This window comes from Micromesistius poutassou (assembly GCF_964030765.1).
Source record: "Micromesistius poutassou genome assembly, chromosome: 15".
NCBI lineage: Eukaryota > Metazoa > Chordata > Actinopteri > Gadiformes > Gadidae > Micromesistius > Micromesistius poutassou.
Window position 1 is genome coordinate 1,474,579 of NC_140285.1, and position 17,199 is coordinate 1,491,777.

At 49.7% G+C, this 17,199-nt stretch overlaps 1 protein-coding gene across 1 annotated transcript; it reads right to left on the reverse strand.

The window, feature by feature from the left end:
• Positions 1-2,619: 2,619 nt before the first annotated feature.
• On the reverse strand, positions 2,620-16,254 carry kif1b (kinesin family member 1B; the record flags this gene model as incomplete). Its single annotated transcript, XM_084479745.1, is given in 21 exon segments — positions 2,620-2,686; positions 3,190-3,308; positions 3,829-4,021; positions 4,704-4,856; positions 5,335-5,456; positions 5,578-5,649; positions 6,254-6,526; positions 7,470-7,615; positions 8,240-8,301; positions 8,486-8,619; positions 9,043-9,157; positions 11,473-11,578; positions 11,911-11,995; positions 12,430-12,496; positions 12,670-12,778; positions 14,409-14,464; positions 14,634-14,752; positions 14,929-15,019; positions 15,604-15,625; positions 15,628-15,752; positions 16,199-16,254. Coding segments are annotated over 21 exon segments (2,268 nt in total). The 3' UTR covers positions 2,620-2,643.
• Between the last annotated feature and the right edge of the window lie 945 nt (positions 16,255-17,199).

Here is a 17,199-nt window from a genome sequence, read left to right on the forward strand (position 1 = left end):
AGTGCATAGAAGTTGCCCCGTAATCTGTTAATATCTGATAATATTTATGATTGTGTATGTGATGGTTTCCATCAGAGCCCACCCCAGCCGGTAGGGAGGCCTTGAGGCTCGCTGACTGGCAGGCTGGTTGACCTGAGTGCAGCTTCTCCCTCCCAGCTACTCCTCATCTGCTCTCTGAGGAGAACGACTCTGCTCACGTTGAGCTGCATGCAACTCTAACAAGCAGCCTTTTATTGTACAACTCTCCTAGCACGCTAAGAGTGGCTAGATCAGAACGGTGTCTTTGTCTCTCTTCCTATCTCTTAAACTGAACTTTTCCCTTTAAAAGCAGAGCAACACTGCTGGTTGGCTGGCCGGCGGTGCCTCATGTCTGTACTGTTACCATTCATGCTGCAATACATAGGAAGAGACAGGGACATGGGTCAAAATGCCGGTTGAATAACTAAGTATCACTGATAGTGTGTGCGATGGATCTTAGATGTACAGAGCAAATATTTTCATAGACAATCAGGGAGAATGAAAAGAGTTTGAGTCCCTTTGATACAACTTCTTTCTTAAAGCCTGAAGCATCATACAGAAAAACCTGACCAAGAACGCTAGCTTTGTCAGTATGTGTTCTAGAATCACCGTGCCTTCATAAAGTTTTTGTTCTGAAGAAGCGCTGCGTAGTATTGATCCTGAACAGAATATGTCCAATCGGTTGATCGTACACATTGATTACTGTATGTGTTAATGTGCAAATCAAGATCAAAACAGTGATATACCTTCAGAAACAAATGCCCTCTCACATTTCCCCATCAAATTATTCTGCGGAGTACCCCTATTCATACAAAATGAATACAAATGTTAAATAATAACGAAAGCAAAAAACAACCCATTAGAAAAACTATATCAACCAGATTCAGCCAGGTTAAAATATCGAGCCTCAACAATGCAAAAAAAGTAAAACGTTCTGTAAACCTTCGATGCACCACACCATAGCAAGCAACTCGTATTTCACCTGGTAAGCAAATATAACCGACACAGTGCCCTGAACCCGTATGAGCCCGCGATACAGCCCATAACCTCACGGCGTTCACGTTGTCATGACGATGTGGCTGGACCTTCACCCAGGCCCCTCCCCCCTTGGTTCCCTTGGTTCTCGCTATCCTCGCTCCACTCGTTCTGTCTGTAACATCAATGATAAGAAAATAACCAAAAATACACACCAAAAAAAAAAAAAAAAACGGGAATGCAAAAGTTTCCGAGCTTTGCACGTTAAAAGTGTTGCGTTAGGAAATGTGCAAACGGCCGATTCCTGCTCTGAGAGGAATGTGTCGGAGGAGGGCCGTGCACCACTCTGACACTCAGAGGTGTATGTACAAACGCTGTTCCTTAACTCCTGGCCTCTTTTACAAAGAAAAACCCTCTTTTGGTGACTTGATGTTCTGCTGCTCTGGTCTGCTCTGCCTCTGAGCGGCGCAGCAGACACGATACTGGGGACTTATAGAATCTGTTGTCGCCTGACAACTGTCGAATGTTGAATCCTTTTTTACAGTAGTGATGTCGAGGACCCTCCGTTGCCCTTGCTTATCCCTTTGCTTAGCGTGTATTTTAATTGAAACAAATGAAAAACACACACACACACACACACACACAAGCCTAAGCATGATCGCTTTGAAAATAAACCAACTCACTGGCTCACGGCACTACTGTGTGGGATTGGTGTATGTACAGGACTACAGGTGTCAGTTAAAAAAAGACAACACAGCCTTGAGGCCGTGTTGGCCATTAAAGGATCCTTAACTGATTTCTCTTTTTCGGTTTGCTTATCGCTTATCTAAAGGCGGAGAAGACTCGGGGGGGGGGGGGGGCGGAGCTAACTTCTACTTAAGAAAATGTTGGCGTCTTAATGCGCCGATTGGCGTGAGAAGCCTAAATTAATCCCTAGCAGCAATAGTTCTTTAGCCAGCTTTGCTTACCATAGGAGAGCGTAAAAACCACGTTTGCCCTTGGAGCTTGAAGTATCTGTTGTTTTTTTTCCTTCATAATTCGGTTATAATTCTATGTTACATTAAGGTTATTTTGTTGTTGTTGTTGTTGCGAATAAGCAAAAAATCTGGTCTTCTCCTGAGGACTGCTGCAGTTGACAAGGCGGGCACGAAATAAGAATCAAAAAAATAAAACTCTTTTTGATAGACAGGTAACACTGATAGAGAGAGACGATCTTTACAGACGGTTATTCAACTGAGAAATAAAAGTGGCCAGAAGGAGGGGGGGGGGGGGTGGCAGGGGGGGTCTGTTGCTGGAGAAATCGTGCACACACAAGTGGACTATCACAACATGCTACTAGTAGTCAAAGGGAGGGGCGGGGCTTAGGGAGTGACAGCAGAGAAGCCCGAAAATAGACCACAACTTTGTCATTGAAACACAAAAAAAGGCCGGGGGGGGGGGGTGCGGGGGGGCGGGGGGGGCGAGAGAATAGACAGGAAGAGGAGCGGGGGAGAGGAGGGATGGGTCGCCCCGGGTACTTGATAAGCGGAGACTGAAGCCACGGGGTCTACATACGAGAGAAAAACCGTCAAGAATCACAATGGTTAATAAGTGTTAACACTTGGTTTGAGGAGTGGGGGGGGGGGGGGGGGGCGACGCCGACGCCGCTCCTCACTTCTTCACCTGCGGGCCACGCCTCCTCGCCAGCTTGGACCTATGGGAGCGCAGCGTTTGGTTATGGTCAAGTAGCCGCAGACTTTACAAATGCGTATTAAAGACACTTTGCAGCGGATATATAAAGCCTAGCGCTCGCACCTTATTGTTCCTGCTAGCGGTGCTAAAGCCTAGCTCGTACCTTATTGTTCCTGCTAGCAGTGCTAAAGCCTAGCTCGTACCTTATTGTCCCGGCTAGCAGTGCTAAAGCCTAGCTCTCATACCTTACTGTCCCGGCTAGCAGTGCTAAAGCCTAGCTCGTACCTTATTGTCCCGGCTAGCAGTGCTAGAGCCTAGCTCGTACCTTATTGTTCCTGCTAGCAGTGCTAAAGCCTAGCTCGTACCTTATTGTCCCGGCTAGCGGTGCTAGAGCCTAGCTCGTACCTTATTGTTCCTGCTAGCGGTGCTAAAGCCTAGCTCGTACCTTATTGTTCCTGCTAGCGGTGCTAAAGCCTAGCTCGTACCTTATTGTTCCTGCTAGCGGTGCTAAAGCCTAGCTCGTACCTTATCGTCCCGGCCAGCAGGGGGTTGAAGGCGTACAGCCAGTCGTTCATGTCCTTGTCGTTGCTGGCCTGCAGGAGGATGCCTCTGTGCTTGGTGCAGACAGCAAAGGTGTTGGGGGTCTGGGGAGCCGAACACACACACTGTCACTGTCTGAGGCCCCACAGGGTGGATATGAGCCCAGCTGGCTGGCTATCAAAATCAAATGTAGAATTATAACTCATAAATGAATGCACAAAAGTGGAGAGGGAGTGAAAGAGAGAGAGAGAGAGAGAGAGAGAGAGAGAGAGAGAGAGAGAGAGAGAGAGAGAGAGAGAGAGACAGTCAGAAAGAGAGAGAGAGAGAGAGAGAGAGAGAGAGAGAGAGAGAGAGAGACAGAAAGAGAGATAGAGAGAGAGACAGAAAGAGACAGAGAGACAGAGAGAGAGAGACTAACAGAGAGAGAAAAGAAAGAGAGAGAGAGAAGGAGAGAGAGAGACAGAGACAGCAAGAGAGAGACAGAGACAGAGTGATCGATACAGGGAGAGAGAGTGCGACCGAGAGAGTGATCGATACAGAGAGAGAGAGTGCGACCGAGAGAGCGAGCGAGCGAACGAGCGAGAGAGAGAGAGAAAGCGCAAGTGATGGAGCGGGGTCCCCTACCTTGAGCATGGCCTGCTGGTCCTCGCTGTACTCCACCTGGGCGGTGGACAGGTTGAGGACCCCCCGCTCCACGGGGTCCTTGTCGCTGTTGTAGATGAAGACGTAGGGCCGGCGGACCACCACAAAGTGCTTCACCCACGAGTTGGAGCGCGGCTCCATGAAGCTCAGCGTGCCCTTCTTCGACACCACCGACCTGACGGAGGGGCGCAGACAGAGGGGGGGGGAGGGGGGGGGGGGTCAGTGCTTTAATTGACTGGTTGAGCAGATGTTTGTAACGCAGAGTCCGCGTTACTGCGTCCTGCCCCTTTAAGGCTTCACATCTGCACGATGTCAGTGTTCATGCAGAGTCGTCACTCTTTTTTAAAACGTTTTACAACGTCGTTTTGTTAATGATGCTGCTTTGGGAGGTCCGAGGTTTCTCTCCTGGGAGAATGAGATTGTTTTGGTTGCTACGTATTCAGCAGATGTGCCAGGACATTCAAAGTCAACCTCTTTTAAACGTTTATCTACATTTAAAACAGAGTCACTGTTAACACTGTTAACAGGATGCGAAGGACAGACGCGCTCAAGGAAATGGTCAACGGACTGCATTTATACCACGCTTTACTAACCAGTGGCCAATCGAAGCGTTCGAACCATTCACCCATTCATGCACACATTCACCCACCGACGGCGGAGTCGACCCCGCAGGGCGACAGCCAGCTCGTCAGGAGCAGTCAGGGTGAGGGCGTCTCGCTCAGGGACACCTCAACACTCAAGCTAGGAGGAGCCGGGGATCGAACCAGCAACCTTCCGGTTACCAGTCAACCCCGCTCTCCCTCCTGAGCCACACGCCGCCCGAGTTAAGCTACAGGAGGACAAGATGGCCGCCTCACCCCGGCCTCATCTCCTCGATGTCGGGCACCAGGTTGAGGAACTCGTTCTTGCCGGCGCGGGCGAGGTAGGACGCCTCCAGGCTGGGGACCATGGGGAAGTTCTCATAGTCGGAGCAGGAGGGGCTGCAGGCCCGCGAGGTGTTCTCTGGGGTCCTGGAGGGAGAACACACACACACACACAAACACAGGTGGTGAGACACAAGGCTGGGGCCCTCAGGGGATTCATGGTGGAGGTTAGTAAATCATTAATAAATCATTCATTGTTAATTCAATACAAATTAAAAAAAAAATTGTTTTCATATATTTAAAAAAATGTACTTAAGAAAATAAACAAATAGCTGTATAAAAAGTGTATGATGCGTCGTAATTTAACACATTTTTTAATAAGAAAAAGAGCCATTTAACCATTTTTTTCTACCCCTTCAGTTGCCTAGTGAGATAGTTTCAGGGAGAGTAAAAAGAAAAAAGGGAAAGTGTGGAAGTACAGTAACACTAACTAAATGGACGGGGGGGCGGGGGGCTGCTCAGTGAGGGGGGGCCCAGTGAGGGGGGGCCCAGTGAGGGGGGGGGCCAAGTGAGGGGTTGCCCAGTGAGGTGGAGAGGTCCAGGGGAGGGGGGGGGGTTTTCTTACTTCTGGCCCATGGAGCCGCAGCGGGAGTCGGAGAGGGAGGGGCAGGTGGAGGAGGGGGTGAGGGTGGCGCTGCTGAAGCTGGTCACCGACGGGTCGCGACCCATGGGCGAGATGTCCGACAGCTGGAGAACAAACGGCAGAGGAGAGCGATACGGTGAGTCACTGTAATACTGCCCCACTGCATGAAGAGGAGCCGCACAGCTCGGTATATCACGGGTCGCTTCGTCTCTTTGTTTCGCTGACCTTGCAGTCGCTGATGCTGTTGCACAACTGGTTGTACTCGTTGTTGAAGCTGTGGGTGAGGAGACGCAAGCACTGCAACGAACAGAAGCACAGGTCAGTGTTACCGGCCGGGCAGAACGGGGAAACGGGCCAGAGGTTGTTGCCCAACAGCACAGAGGGATCCTTTCTGTTTACATGTCGGCCGACAGGTTTGGTCGGAGAAGGAGGAAGCGTCAACGCGGCGAAACAGACATCTTGTAATGTGTGGGCACAGAACATCATGGTTGAACTCCACTTCTCACCGTTAGTCAAAGGAACTCAATTTCTTCAGCGTGGTGATGTCAAAATGACTTGGAAACAGCACTGAAGCGTTATGTCCTAGGCTAACTACATAGCACGGAACATTCCCTCATTTCCTGCCTGGGATCCACAGAGTACCTAAAGTCTCTGTGTCACCCAAATCCAAACGGGGGCGTTGGTTCATTGATTCAAAGTTCACTTATTTAGTTGTTATGAGTCTTCCATCAAAGTTTTACAAAGAAAGAACAAAGGTCAAACCTTTACTGTGATCTGGGGACCAGGGACTTTAAGGCTCGTCATGCAGGTCAGCCTCGCCGTGACCACGTCTAAACGACCCACCTGACGCAGAACCTACATCTGTCCTACCCCCCCCCGCCCGTCCCCGTCCCGGCCTCACCTTGGTGGCCAGCTCCTTCTCGCGGTCGACCAGACTCTCGATGTCGGCCGAGTCGTAGCCGCTGCTCTCGCTGGGCGTGATGGCGCTCTCGAAGGTGGTGCAGGAGATCTGCGAGGAGATGGAGGTGGAGGTGGACAGCGTCCCCGAGCTCATGCTGGGGGACAGGGACTCGCTCAGGGACTTGTGGGTGGTGGTGGTGGTGGTGGTGGTGGTGGTGGGGGGCACCTCGCCCAGCTTGTCCCTCAGAAGCAGCAGGTGACGGGTCTTCTCCACCTTGGGGTTAGGACGAGACGGCGGGTTAACTCACTCTACTCTACAGTAGGCAGAAAGAACACTGGACCCGTTTACATATCATCTATAGAAGTGATAACAATAGCCCTAATCTGCATTGTGAGCAAATCCCAATATTTAATCCATATTACACAACAGATGAATTTAGTTTAATTTAGTAAGACTTTTATCCGAAGCGACTTAAGGCCAAAGTATCTTACTCCATATCCGTAATCCGACTCCGTAACTACGGAGACCCCTCGAGCATTCGCAGTTCTCCGTCGGGATGTCGGATACGCAATGCAATTCGCCGCCCGATCGATCTTATATGCTGACTACTAACCATGTAAATAGTGTTGACAATAAACGTCCAAAGCTTTTCAAATCTTATTTGGTGTTTTATTAGTCCTTAATGTGCAAAGTGAACAATGTACAAAGTAAATAAGGTGCAAAGTCAAACCGGGGAAAGTGATTCCGGAAATGATTTTGTTAGAGGACCAATCACAGCCCTTGCTGTCTCCGTGCGTCTCCGTTGCCTCAGCGGATAGTAAAAAAATATTGTATGCGCATGTAGAGCTACTGAGAGGGTCTCCGACAGGCTCTCCGTCGACGGAGAGGGCTCTCCGTATCTACGTACTGCACTTTACGGAGGAGTATAAATCCACCTTTACAGTAAAGTTTGATTGACTAAGGCATGGGTTAGGCGTCATGCTCAGGGATGCTTGCAGGCAGGCTGACGTCATAGGGATCAAACCCACAACCTTTCGACCAGGGGGGGGTCGAACTCCCTTAACCACTGGAACATCCAGCCCTCTAAGACCCCGACAGTGAATCCATATCGAGAACAGTGGTAGGGATTCAATCCATGGATTGAATCCCTACCGCTGTTCTATGGACAGACCTGTCCTCTGCGTGACCTTTGACCTCCTGGGCGAGGTCGACCCACCTCGTGCAGCTGCTCCATCTTCTCCAGCTCCCACTGGTGCTCCAGGATCAGGCTGTCCCCCCGGGGGCGCCACCCGGCCAGGTTCTCCTCCCCGCGTACGTAAGCCACCGAGGTGTCCAGCACCTTCCTCCTCCGGCGCTGCATGCCTGGGGGAGCGGGGGGGGGAGTGAGTGAGTGTGAGTGTGTGTGTGTGTGTGTGTGTGTGTGTGTGTGTGTGTGTGTGTGTGTGTGTGTGTGTGTGTGTGTGTGTGTGCGTGTGTGTGTGCGTGGTGAGTGAGGGTGAAGGAGCCAGGCCGGAGGTTCTGAACCCCTCCTGTACCACGGGGCCTCTGTGATGCTGCGTCATTTGACCTGCTTCTTTTTCAATTCTTTCTCGACTATTTTCTCAAAAATTCTATTCTATTTCTATCGATAGTTGATCCTTTATTTTATTCATTGGTTTATTTGATAGGGACCATGCATATTTATGAACATTGTTGTTTAAAAAACACCATGTAAATATGCCAGAATTAGTAAAAATAACTACTTTTCATCTGCAGATAGTTTTAGTTTTTTTTAGTTTTTTTCCTTTACAAAAGGTGATACCTGATTACAAACACCCTGCACATTTCACATTAGAATAAAACAGATATTACAACCGGTATTAAATTAACCAACTAGAAACCAAGAATGTACACAGAGCTGAATGCACTAATGTAAAGGAACGTAATGTAATCCATTAAAGTCTGATCCTTTAACTCTTCCCAAGGTTCTGAACGGCCTTGACTCACCTGGGCTCCCTGTGTCCGACATCTTGCACAAGCTGAGCTCATAGATGCCGGTCACTCGGTTGCTGTGGTAACAGAACAAAAAAAGCATTGAGATTCGGATTTCCAAGTTGGAGTGCAGATCTCGTTGTACTGAAGGTTCATGTCTATCAACTATGAATTAATAATAAAAAAAATGTTTTTCATTTGTGTCTCAATGATGTTATCGTGCGGGTGGGGGTGTAACAAGATGTCCGCCGGGGCCCTCACCAGTCGGGGGTTTTGGAGTAGCCGCTCCCAAAGAGGTTCCTGAGGGACCGCGGGGGGGAGATCTTGGCGTCGCGGGAGTAGAACACCATGCAGATGTCTTTGGTTACGATGGCCGGCTGGATGCAGTGGTCCAGCTGTCGGGGCAGGAGGGAACACGCCGCCAGCTCAAACACATGTTCACGTACCGACAACAGTCAGAAAGAGGCTGATGTGGAACAATGGCCCTGTAGCTATGTCCCTACGGCTATAGGGCCATATAGAGCTATAGGGCCTGGTCACCCACTAGCCCAGGCTAGCCTGGTTCACCCATTAGCCCAGGCTAGCCTGATTCACCCATTAGCCCAGGCTAGCCTGGTTCACCCATTAGCCCAGGCTAGCCTGATTCACCCACTAGCCCAGGCTAGCCTGGTTCACCCAGTAGCCCTTACCCTAACCCTAACCCTAACCTCTGGGCTCATTATCCTCATCAGACACTAAACTCAAGGTGGGGAGCTGTTCTCCCTCCCTTTATAAACCTGGAATGTACCACCTCTGTTGGGGCGGTGGGGGGTACCAACCTCCAGGTAGGCAGACAGGGTCATGTAGATCTTCTCTCCGTAGGGGGTGACGCGGTTCAGGAGCAGAGAGTTGTGCAGAGAGCTGTCCCACACGGCCTCGAAGCGGTAGAAGGTCCTGCAGCGAGCGAGAACCGTTAGCTCAGGGCCTCAAGCGGAGAAGAACTACAAACATGGAGCGGGACTACAAGTAGAGCAGAACTACAATCACCAGAGTACACCGAGGGATCATCACAAGGTTGGTGAAATAATGACAACAGACTCAGGGAACTAACTATTGAACTATTGCAAAATGGTTGATGAATAAATACTGAAGTCTTGAAGAGCTAAAGGAAGGGAATTCACTGAGGTGAAGCTTAGTCTCCATCGGACACACACACACACACACACACACACACACACACACATACAGTGATTGCAAGCTGTGAGGAAACACAGGTAAATAAGATGACAGCAATGATGAATCCTTTTTTTTAACCTAAAATGTATGATTTTAGGTCGAAAAATGTGATTAGCATTAGATTCATCTATTGTGTACATCAGCCTTCAGTTCCTGATCTGAGCAGCAGGGGGCACTGTTATCCACAGCGAGATGGAGGCTCTCATACTGCACACTGCGTAAACAAGTGACTGTGTGGGGGTTGGGCTACTTTAACACAGATACTTCATTGGGTAGAGGTGGATGAATAATGGTTGGCATTCAAAATGGTTTTGATACTCAAAAAATAATACACAACCACACATAGAAAAGGGAACACCTTGCATTTAAGATCGCCGTTACGACTTGATTTGGGCTTTGAAAATTGTTACTTTCAATCTTATAATATAATATTAGAGTCTAAAGGCAATCCTAAAGTTAATGATGGTACATGATGGTTAATGATGGTACATAAATAATAATAGGGCTCTAGTCTAGGGGTGCAGCTGACGATTATACTCATTGTCGATTAATCTATTGATGATTTATTTGATCAATCGATGAATCACTTAGTGATGAGCAATGGCCATTGCGCATCACAAGTATCAGAATTTTCTGAAGTTATACGTATCAAACGATGACCTGATGACTAATGAGGCTGTAGCCAAGTCAAGTCATACATCTGACTTCACTCGATTATCCACAAATACAATCGATTCATTTTGGGACAATACACAAATGAGATTAATCGACAAATCGTCTTAGCAGAAGTCTAGAGAAGTACGTGTGACACATGAAGATGACAAGAGCTTCATGTCCTTCTGTTGGTACCTAGCGATATCCTTATCAATAGAAAGCCTGAGCAAAACCAACAGTCCACACGCAGCAGATGGGGAGACGGCAATGCACAAGAGAGAGACAGAGAGAGAGAAAGAGAGAGAGAGACAGAGAGACAGAGAGAGAGAAACAGAGAACAGTGAACAATGGTACAACTGAAGAGGACGTTAACATCAGTGGAGATGGCCATGCGATGGTGTGTTCAGCGATGCAGGAGCCTCATCCACTCTACAAATACACACTTTCATGTACACATGTCCACCTATTCATTGCACTGTAACATTTTATTTTTATTCTTCAAAAACACCTCAAGAAACTGAACGTTACCGTGGAAGTAAGCATTTAAAAACATATATTTTCAGTTGAGCGATCATTCCATCAATGGATCATTTATCTTCTAATAGGTGTCAATCCTAATCAAATACAATTCAACGGAAGTTAGGCAATCTGAAAAGAACCTGTACCTGGCCCCCCTCCTCCTGCCCCCCCCGCCTCCTCCTGGCCCCGCCCCTAACCCTAACCACTACTACCCTAACCCTAATCCTAACCACTACTACCCTAACCCTAACCACTACTACCCTAACCCTAATCCTAACCACTACTACCCTAACCACTACTACCCTAACCCTAATCCTAACCACTACTACCCTAACCCTAATCCTAACCACTACTACCCTAACCCTAACCACTACTACCCTAACCCTAACCACTACTACCCTAACCCTAACCCTAACCACTACTACCCTAACCCTAACCACTACTACCCTAACCCTAATCCTAACCACTACTACCCTAACCCTAACCACTACTACCCTAACCCTAATCCAAACCACTACTACCCTAACCCTAACCCTAATCCTAACCACTACTACCCTAACCCTAACCACTACTACCCTAACCCTAATCCAAACCACTACTACCCTAACCCTAACCACTACTACCCTAACCCTAATCCTAACCACTACTACCCTAACCCTAACCACTACTACCCTAACCCTAATCCAAACCACTACTACCCTAACCCTAACCACTACTACCCTAACCCTGAAAGGGACATCATTTACTAAACATCATCGCTGGCGTAAAACGACTTTGACGGTAGCAGTTGGATGTTGATGTCCATGTGCTACAGGCTGCAGCCAGACATTATTGCCCCCCCCCCCACCCCACCTCCCTACCTGTTGGAGTTGTGTGACGACTTGATGCTCTTGGCGGAGATGATGTTGAGTGACAGGACGGCGTCGGCCGCGCTGTCGTCCACCTCCGTCTTGCTCCGGATGCGACCTGTCGCCGACGGCAAGAGACTCAGCGTCAGTGATACGATGAGCTTGCTAGCTGAAGGAAAATCCACTTGGTGGTGTTTGAAACGACGACTTTAATACATCGTAAGAGTAGAGCACAAGAAAGACGGAAGACGGACCAAAACACTGTGCCGGTGGCCAAACCAAAAGTTATTGCAGTTCGTGCTTCACCTGGCAGGTCGATGCCAGGTGAGGTCATCCTTTGTATGGGGAGTAACATCGCTTGGTGCCAGTATCGGCCAATCCAAAACAGCCATTGTAACAACACCGTTGAGTCTACTCCTCAGAAGCGCATGGACGCCCGGCGCCACTCACCCACGACCAGCTCGCGGACGTCCTTCCAGTGCAGCTCGCTGCCCTTCTCATGGATCAGAGTCACGGTGATCCTCCTCTGGATGCCCTGAGGAGCAGGTCAACAACACGCAGGTCAACAACAACACCGTCATCCGATAAACAACACGTCATCCGATAAACAACACGTCATCCAACAAACAAAAAGTCAATAAACAACATGTCAACCGATAAACAACATGTCATCCGATAAAGAAATGTCATCCGGTAAACACCATGTCATACATTACTTTACTTTTATTTAATTTGGCAGACGCCTTTGTCCAAGGCGACATACAACATATTTGACAACAAGCAGTAACGACAACAACTGGAAGCTCTGTGTTTGGACCACAGAGACCGAGAGAGATAGAGGACTCTTCAGAGAGCTCATCACAGTGTGTGCAGTCTTTGTGTTTGCGCTGGCTAGAGGATAGACACTCCTATTGGGGATGCTCTGGTAGCTGATGAGGTGTGTGTGTGTGTGTGTGTGTGTGTGTGTACCTGGTGCAGCAGGTATGTGCCGTGGCAGGGCAGCCCCCCACTGTGGTCCACCACGGCCGGGATGTACCTGGGGGAGGAGAGGGGGCGTCAGAAGGACTTCAGAGCTGAACACCCGGATGAAAGCCTGAGAGCAACAACTGAATCATCGCTGTCTATTTGTGCGTTTGGTATGTGTATCTGTGTATGTGTGTACGTGTGTGCTTGTGTGTGTGTGTGTGTGTGTGTGTGTGTGAGACGTACTCTCCGGTGGGCTCCAGCTCGCTGATCTCGAACCAGACCAGCAGGTCGTAGCGACTCACACACTGGCCCAGGTTGGACTTGGTGATGGTGTTGAGTTTAGTGGCGGCGACTGAGACACAAGCAGACTCATTAAAACCACGTCGACCGCCTAATACAATTATGGTATTGACACACAATTACACAGAGAGGATGACGTCATCGTCGGAAATGTGGATGAAATGGGGGGAAAATGTTAATCCTTGGGATTAACATTTTCATTTGTAAAAAGTGAGACAAAGTTTGGAAAATAAGATGAAGGCGAGTCTCCTCTAAGGATCTCTTAACACCAACCACAACATCCACTCATTCTACGCCCTAAGACAGCAGGACTCTCAATCACACGGGGAGGGGGGGGGCCACCACACACTACATCCAGAACATTACAAGAAGGCACTCTGCCGAGCTGAACCCCCCAGAGGACCATGAGGCCTGCTGTGTTCTGCTGCCCCCCGTTAACGCCACCCTTAGCCGCCAGGCCCACAGCACTAAGCCCAGGCGTCCGTAGGGCCGCAGCAGAAGCGGGTATGAGTGAGAGGCACACACCGTAGGTCTGAGAGCAGCCTAATCGGACCAAGAGGCGTCATTTTCTGTGTTTGCTTCATGCACTGATTGCTATGGCGATGAATGCTGCCTCGCACGCGGTTTGATCGACACGGGTTTATGTTTTGAGATAACCCTAGATGGATCCTGCACAGCGCACCAGATATTCGGACGTTAACATGTGAATTGCAAGGCGGGTGCCAACTTATTATCTTGTGTCGTTGGCACGAGAGGAATGTGGTAGGATTAATGCCCGGTGAATGCACCCGTTATCTTTCAACTCTGGGCCAACCAGCATGTTTTGGCATCGAAACGGCAGTGGTCGTGTTGTGCGTTTTTACCAGACCCTGACCGTACCCTAACCCGACTGTTGATGTTTGAGAGGGGGCCACTCTTTAGAAAAGGACAGGTCTGCCTTACGGTACGCAACATAACACAACAGCTTTGATATCCTCTCTCTATTTGTCTCCATCTATGTCTCTCTATTTGACCTTTTTCAACCTTCTACTCCTCGAAGCCACAGATCAGTTGATCACAGCGCTAGAGCTAGGCTAGGCTAGGCTAATCGAGCTACTGCAGTACAACGGCCTCCCAGCGGCGCTAGCTGGGCGCGCCAGGCGCCGCCACAGTACCCACCGTGGCGGTGGTGCACGGTGAGGGCGGGGCCGCACGGCACGGGGAGGAAGGGGAAGTGAGAGAGCTGGTCGGCGCCGTCCTCCAGGCTCGCCACGGCGGTGGAGGCTAGCGCGTTTGCGTGCTCGGACAGCGCGTCCAGCACCTGGCCGTTCACGTAGCCGCTCACCAGGTAGCGCACTAGCTCGATCTTACGCGCGTGGTCTGGGGGGTGGGAGGGCACCGCGATGTACCATGAACCGTGATGCGCGGGGTGCCGAGAGTCGTGGGGGAGGTGTGTGGGGGAGAGGATGGGTGAGGACAGGGTTTGAAATAATACAGGATTAATATCACGGGTGGGGGGAGGGGGGGGGAGGAGGTGACGAGGAGGAAAGCGAATCCCATGGAAGCAAGAAGTGAGAGAGAAACAAAAAGAATGGGGGGAAAAAGATGAAGCATGCGAATCAAACTCAAAACGAGAGAAAAGGTGCAGAGCGACAGGAGAGAGCCGCAGAGCGTCATCCGTCCGTCTGTCTGTCTGTCCTCACCTGGCTTGGACAGGGGCATGGGGATGGGGTAGTACTTCCTGGAGGGGGCAGAAGACCTGGAACGGATCAGTATCGACGCATCAGTTCAACGCAATGCTTTTAAAAAACGATGAATACACAATCCCGTTGTGGTGATGAAGTGATGATGAGCAGAGTGGAAGGAAGAACAGAATCCCACCCAACAGGTGAGCATTTTGTTCTCCAGGGAAACCCTCAAGTGTGTACCTGACCAGCTCCGTGCCGTGCAGGTGCAGCGGGTGCTGCTGGTAGTGACCGAACACCTCGAACACGATGGGTTTGGTCTTGATGTACTCGATGAACGACTCCGTCACCTCCACCGAGATCTGCTCCCAAAACACGAGAGAGGATAGCTTTTTTATTTTCCGTTATTAACAAGCAGCTTTGTTGAGTGTGGTTTTTTTGTGCATGTGTGTGTGTGTGTTAGTGTGCGTGTGTGCTGTGGGGGGGGGGGGGGGGTGGGGGGGGGGGGGGGGGCGGGGGTATATAGATGTACACTTACGTTCTGGACGTGGTAGAAGCCCAGCGGAGCTCCTTTTCCGGTGTTCTTCAGCGGCTCGGTGGAGAAAGCCTCGTCATGGCGGTGCAGGAAACTAGAGACACCACATCCGTTAGCATGCTAGCCATTTCTATGTACTTTTTTTTTTTAATTCTAAAATCCCCATCGCACACTCCTCTATTACGCTACGTCTTTACATTTCAACATCTAATCATTTGACTAATAGGATTCTTATGTGATCCTCTCGGTGTGCCCATGTCTACAGCCCAAACCGCAAGCACCGTACACCTTACCTACTGCTTAATCACAGATAAGAAAGTATATCAAGTTGAGTTAAAGCTAAATAGTTTGTATGCATGCTTTTAGCTGTTTGACTTTTACTGTTGCCATTTCTCTCATTTTGAGTTTTTACGGACAGTTTTAACAGTTTTCTGTACATTACATACTGTATAATTAAATGGTATATTCAATATATGATCCACATATTAATTTAACAATATGTGTTGTGTGTCGTATAGTATTATACGTATCGCTCCACTCTCACTAGCGCTATATATAATAATAATAATAATAATACATTTTATTTAAAGCGCTTTTCTAAATACTCAAAGACAATACACCATTTCCCCGGTGCGATAGTAAACCTCTTGAAGCGTGAGGGCCAGCAGCAGGACTCACTTGAACTGGCAGAAGATGTCGCGTACTCGGGCAGGATGGCGCTGGCCTGCAGCACGGTCACCCGGAAGGTGAACACGCTGCCCACCTCCAGCTGCCGGCCAGATCCTCCCCCTCCAGCAGCTTGCCGTCGCCGCCCTTCAGCTTCAGGTCTGGGGACACAGACACCCTCAGTAGGGCTGGATGTTTTTGTACGACGGTGTAGTGTCGCCAGCTACACACAAAATCGACTCACAATCGACAACAATAGCCCCGTTTACGATCAGCGTTCCTTACTGGGTCACTGACTGGTTCCCACTGACGTAGATGATTATCTTGTTGATGTGAATGTTTTGTTTCACGCCAAATGAACCAAGGAACACAACGCCTGAGCTAAGGACATCATGTCCATAAAAAAAAACTGTTCCCAGCCCCCCTGGGAAGAAGGCACAACAACAAATTAGCGCCAAACATTGAATTTAACCTCATATAGGACCCGGTTTTGTAGCAAATTATACTGAGTCTGCTGGGGGCACACAGGCCTTTTATCAAGCTGCTGACGGTTGGGATTTCTTTATTTCCTCTTCACGACGCCTTTCGTCTAAAAACATTCCTTCACTGCCGAGCGAGACACGGCGGCACTCCGACAGGTGACGTGATCAGGACCGTTGCCATCACTACACCGTCCGTCTCCCTCTGTGAGCCCCAGGGGCCCCAGTATCCCTGTGTCTCTCTCAGGGGCCCCAGTAGCCCTGTGTCCCCCTCCAGGGGGCAATCTGCCCATCGGCCCATTAGACCCACTGGGTCTGGGACCCCCGCTCTGATGTTTACGGGGGGGGGGGGGGGGGGGGGGAGGGCCCCCAGCATTCTGTTGAGCTCCTCCGAGGGCGTGTTGACCTCTGAACTCTGGCCCTGGCCCTCCACGATGCGCAGCTCCTCCAGGGACAGGCCGGAGCGGGTCATGACCACCGAGGGAAAGTCGTTCTGATGGGAGGGAGGGAGGGAGAGAGGGGGAGAGAGAGAGAGAGAGAGAGAGAGAGAGAGACACAGAGAGAGAGAAGATAGTCATGGACGTTAGCATAGTGTTGGTTGTAAGGCATATATATAGCGATAGTCCTTTATACGAGTTGTGGATGACGGATGTTATCGCGTTTTATCGTCTGAACACGGCTTCGATAAGATAAGGGGAGGTGAGTTTTATTAATACCAGACAGTGGGAAACACAGCAAAGTAAAGGACAGTGATATGAATTGAAGATGAAGACAAAGATATGAGATATGCAGTAGATTCCCTAAGGGAGCACGCAAACATGAACTAGCTGCTAGCTCAAATTTTTGTCGGTGCGTTTGAATTTTCTTCTAAAAAACAACAATCAACGGTGCTTGCTTGCATCCGACGGGGGGGGGGGGGAGGGGGGGGGCGGGGGCTCACCTTCTTGAAGTACTCGTCGTCAAAGGAGATCTTGGCGGTCCCCGACTGCCTCACTCCTGAGCCGTAGTCGGGGGCTTCCTCGTCAGCTGAGGAGACCAAGAGGAGCATGACTACGGCCGTCACCGTGAATGGAACGCAGCCGCAAGAACTACCACACCTCTGTCTGTCTGTCTGTCTGTCTGTCTGTCT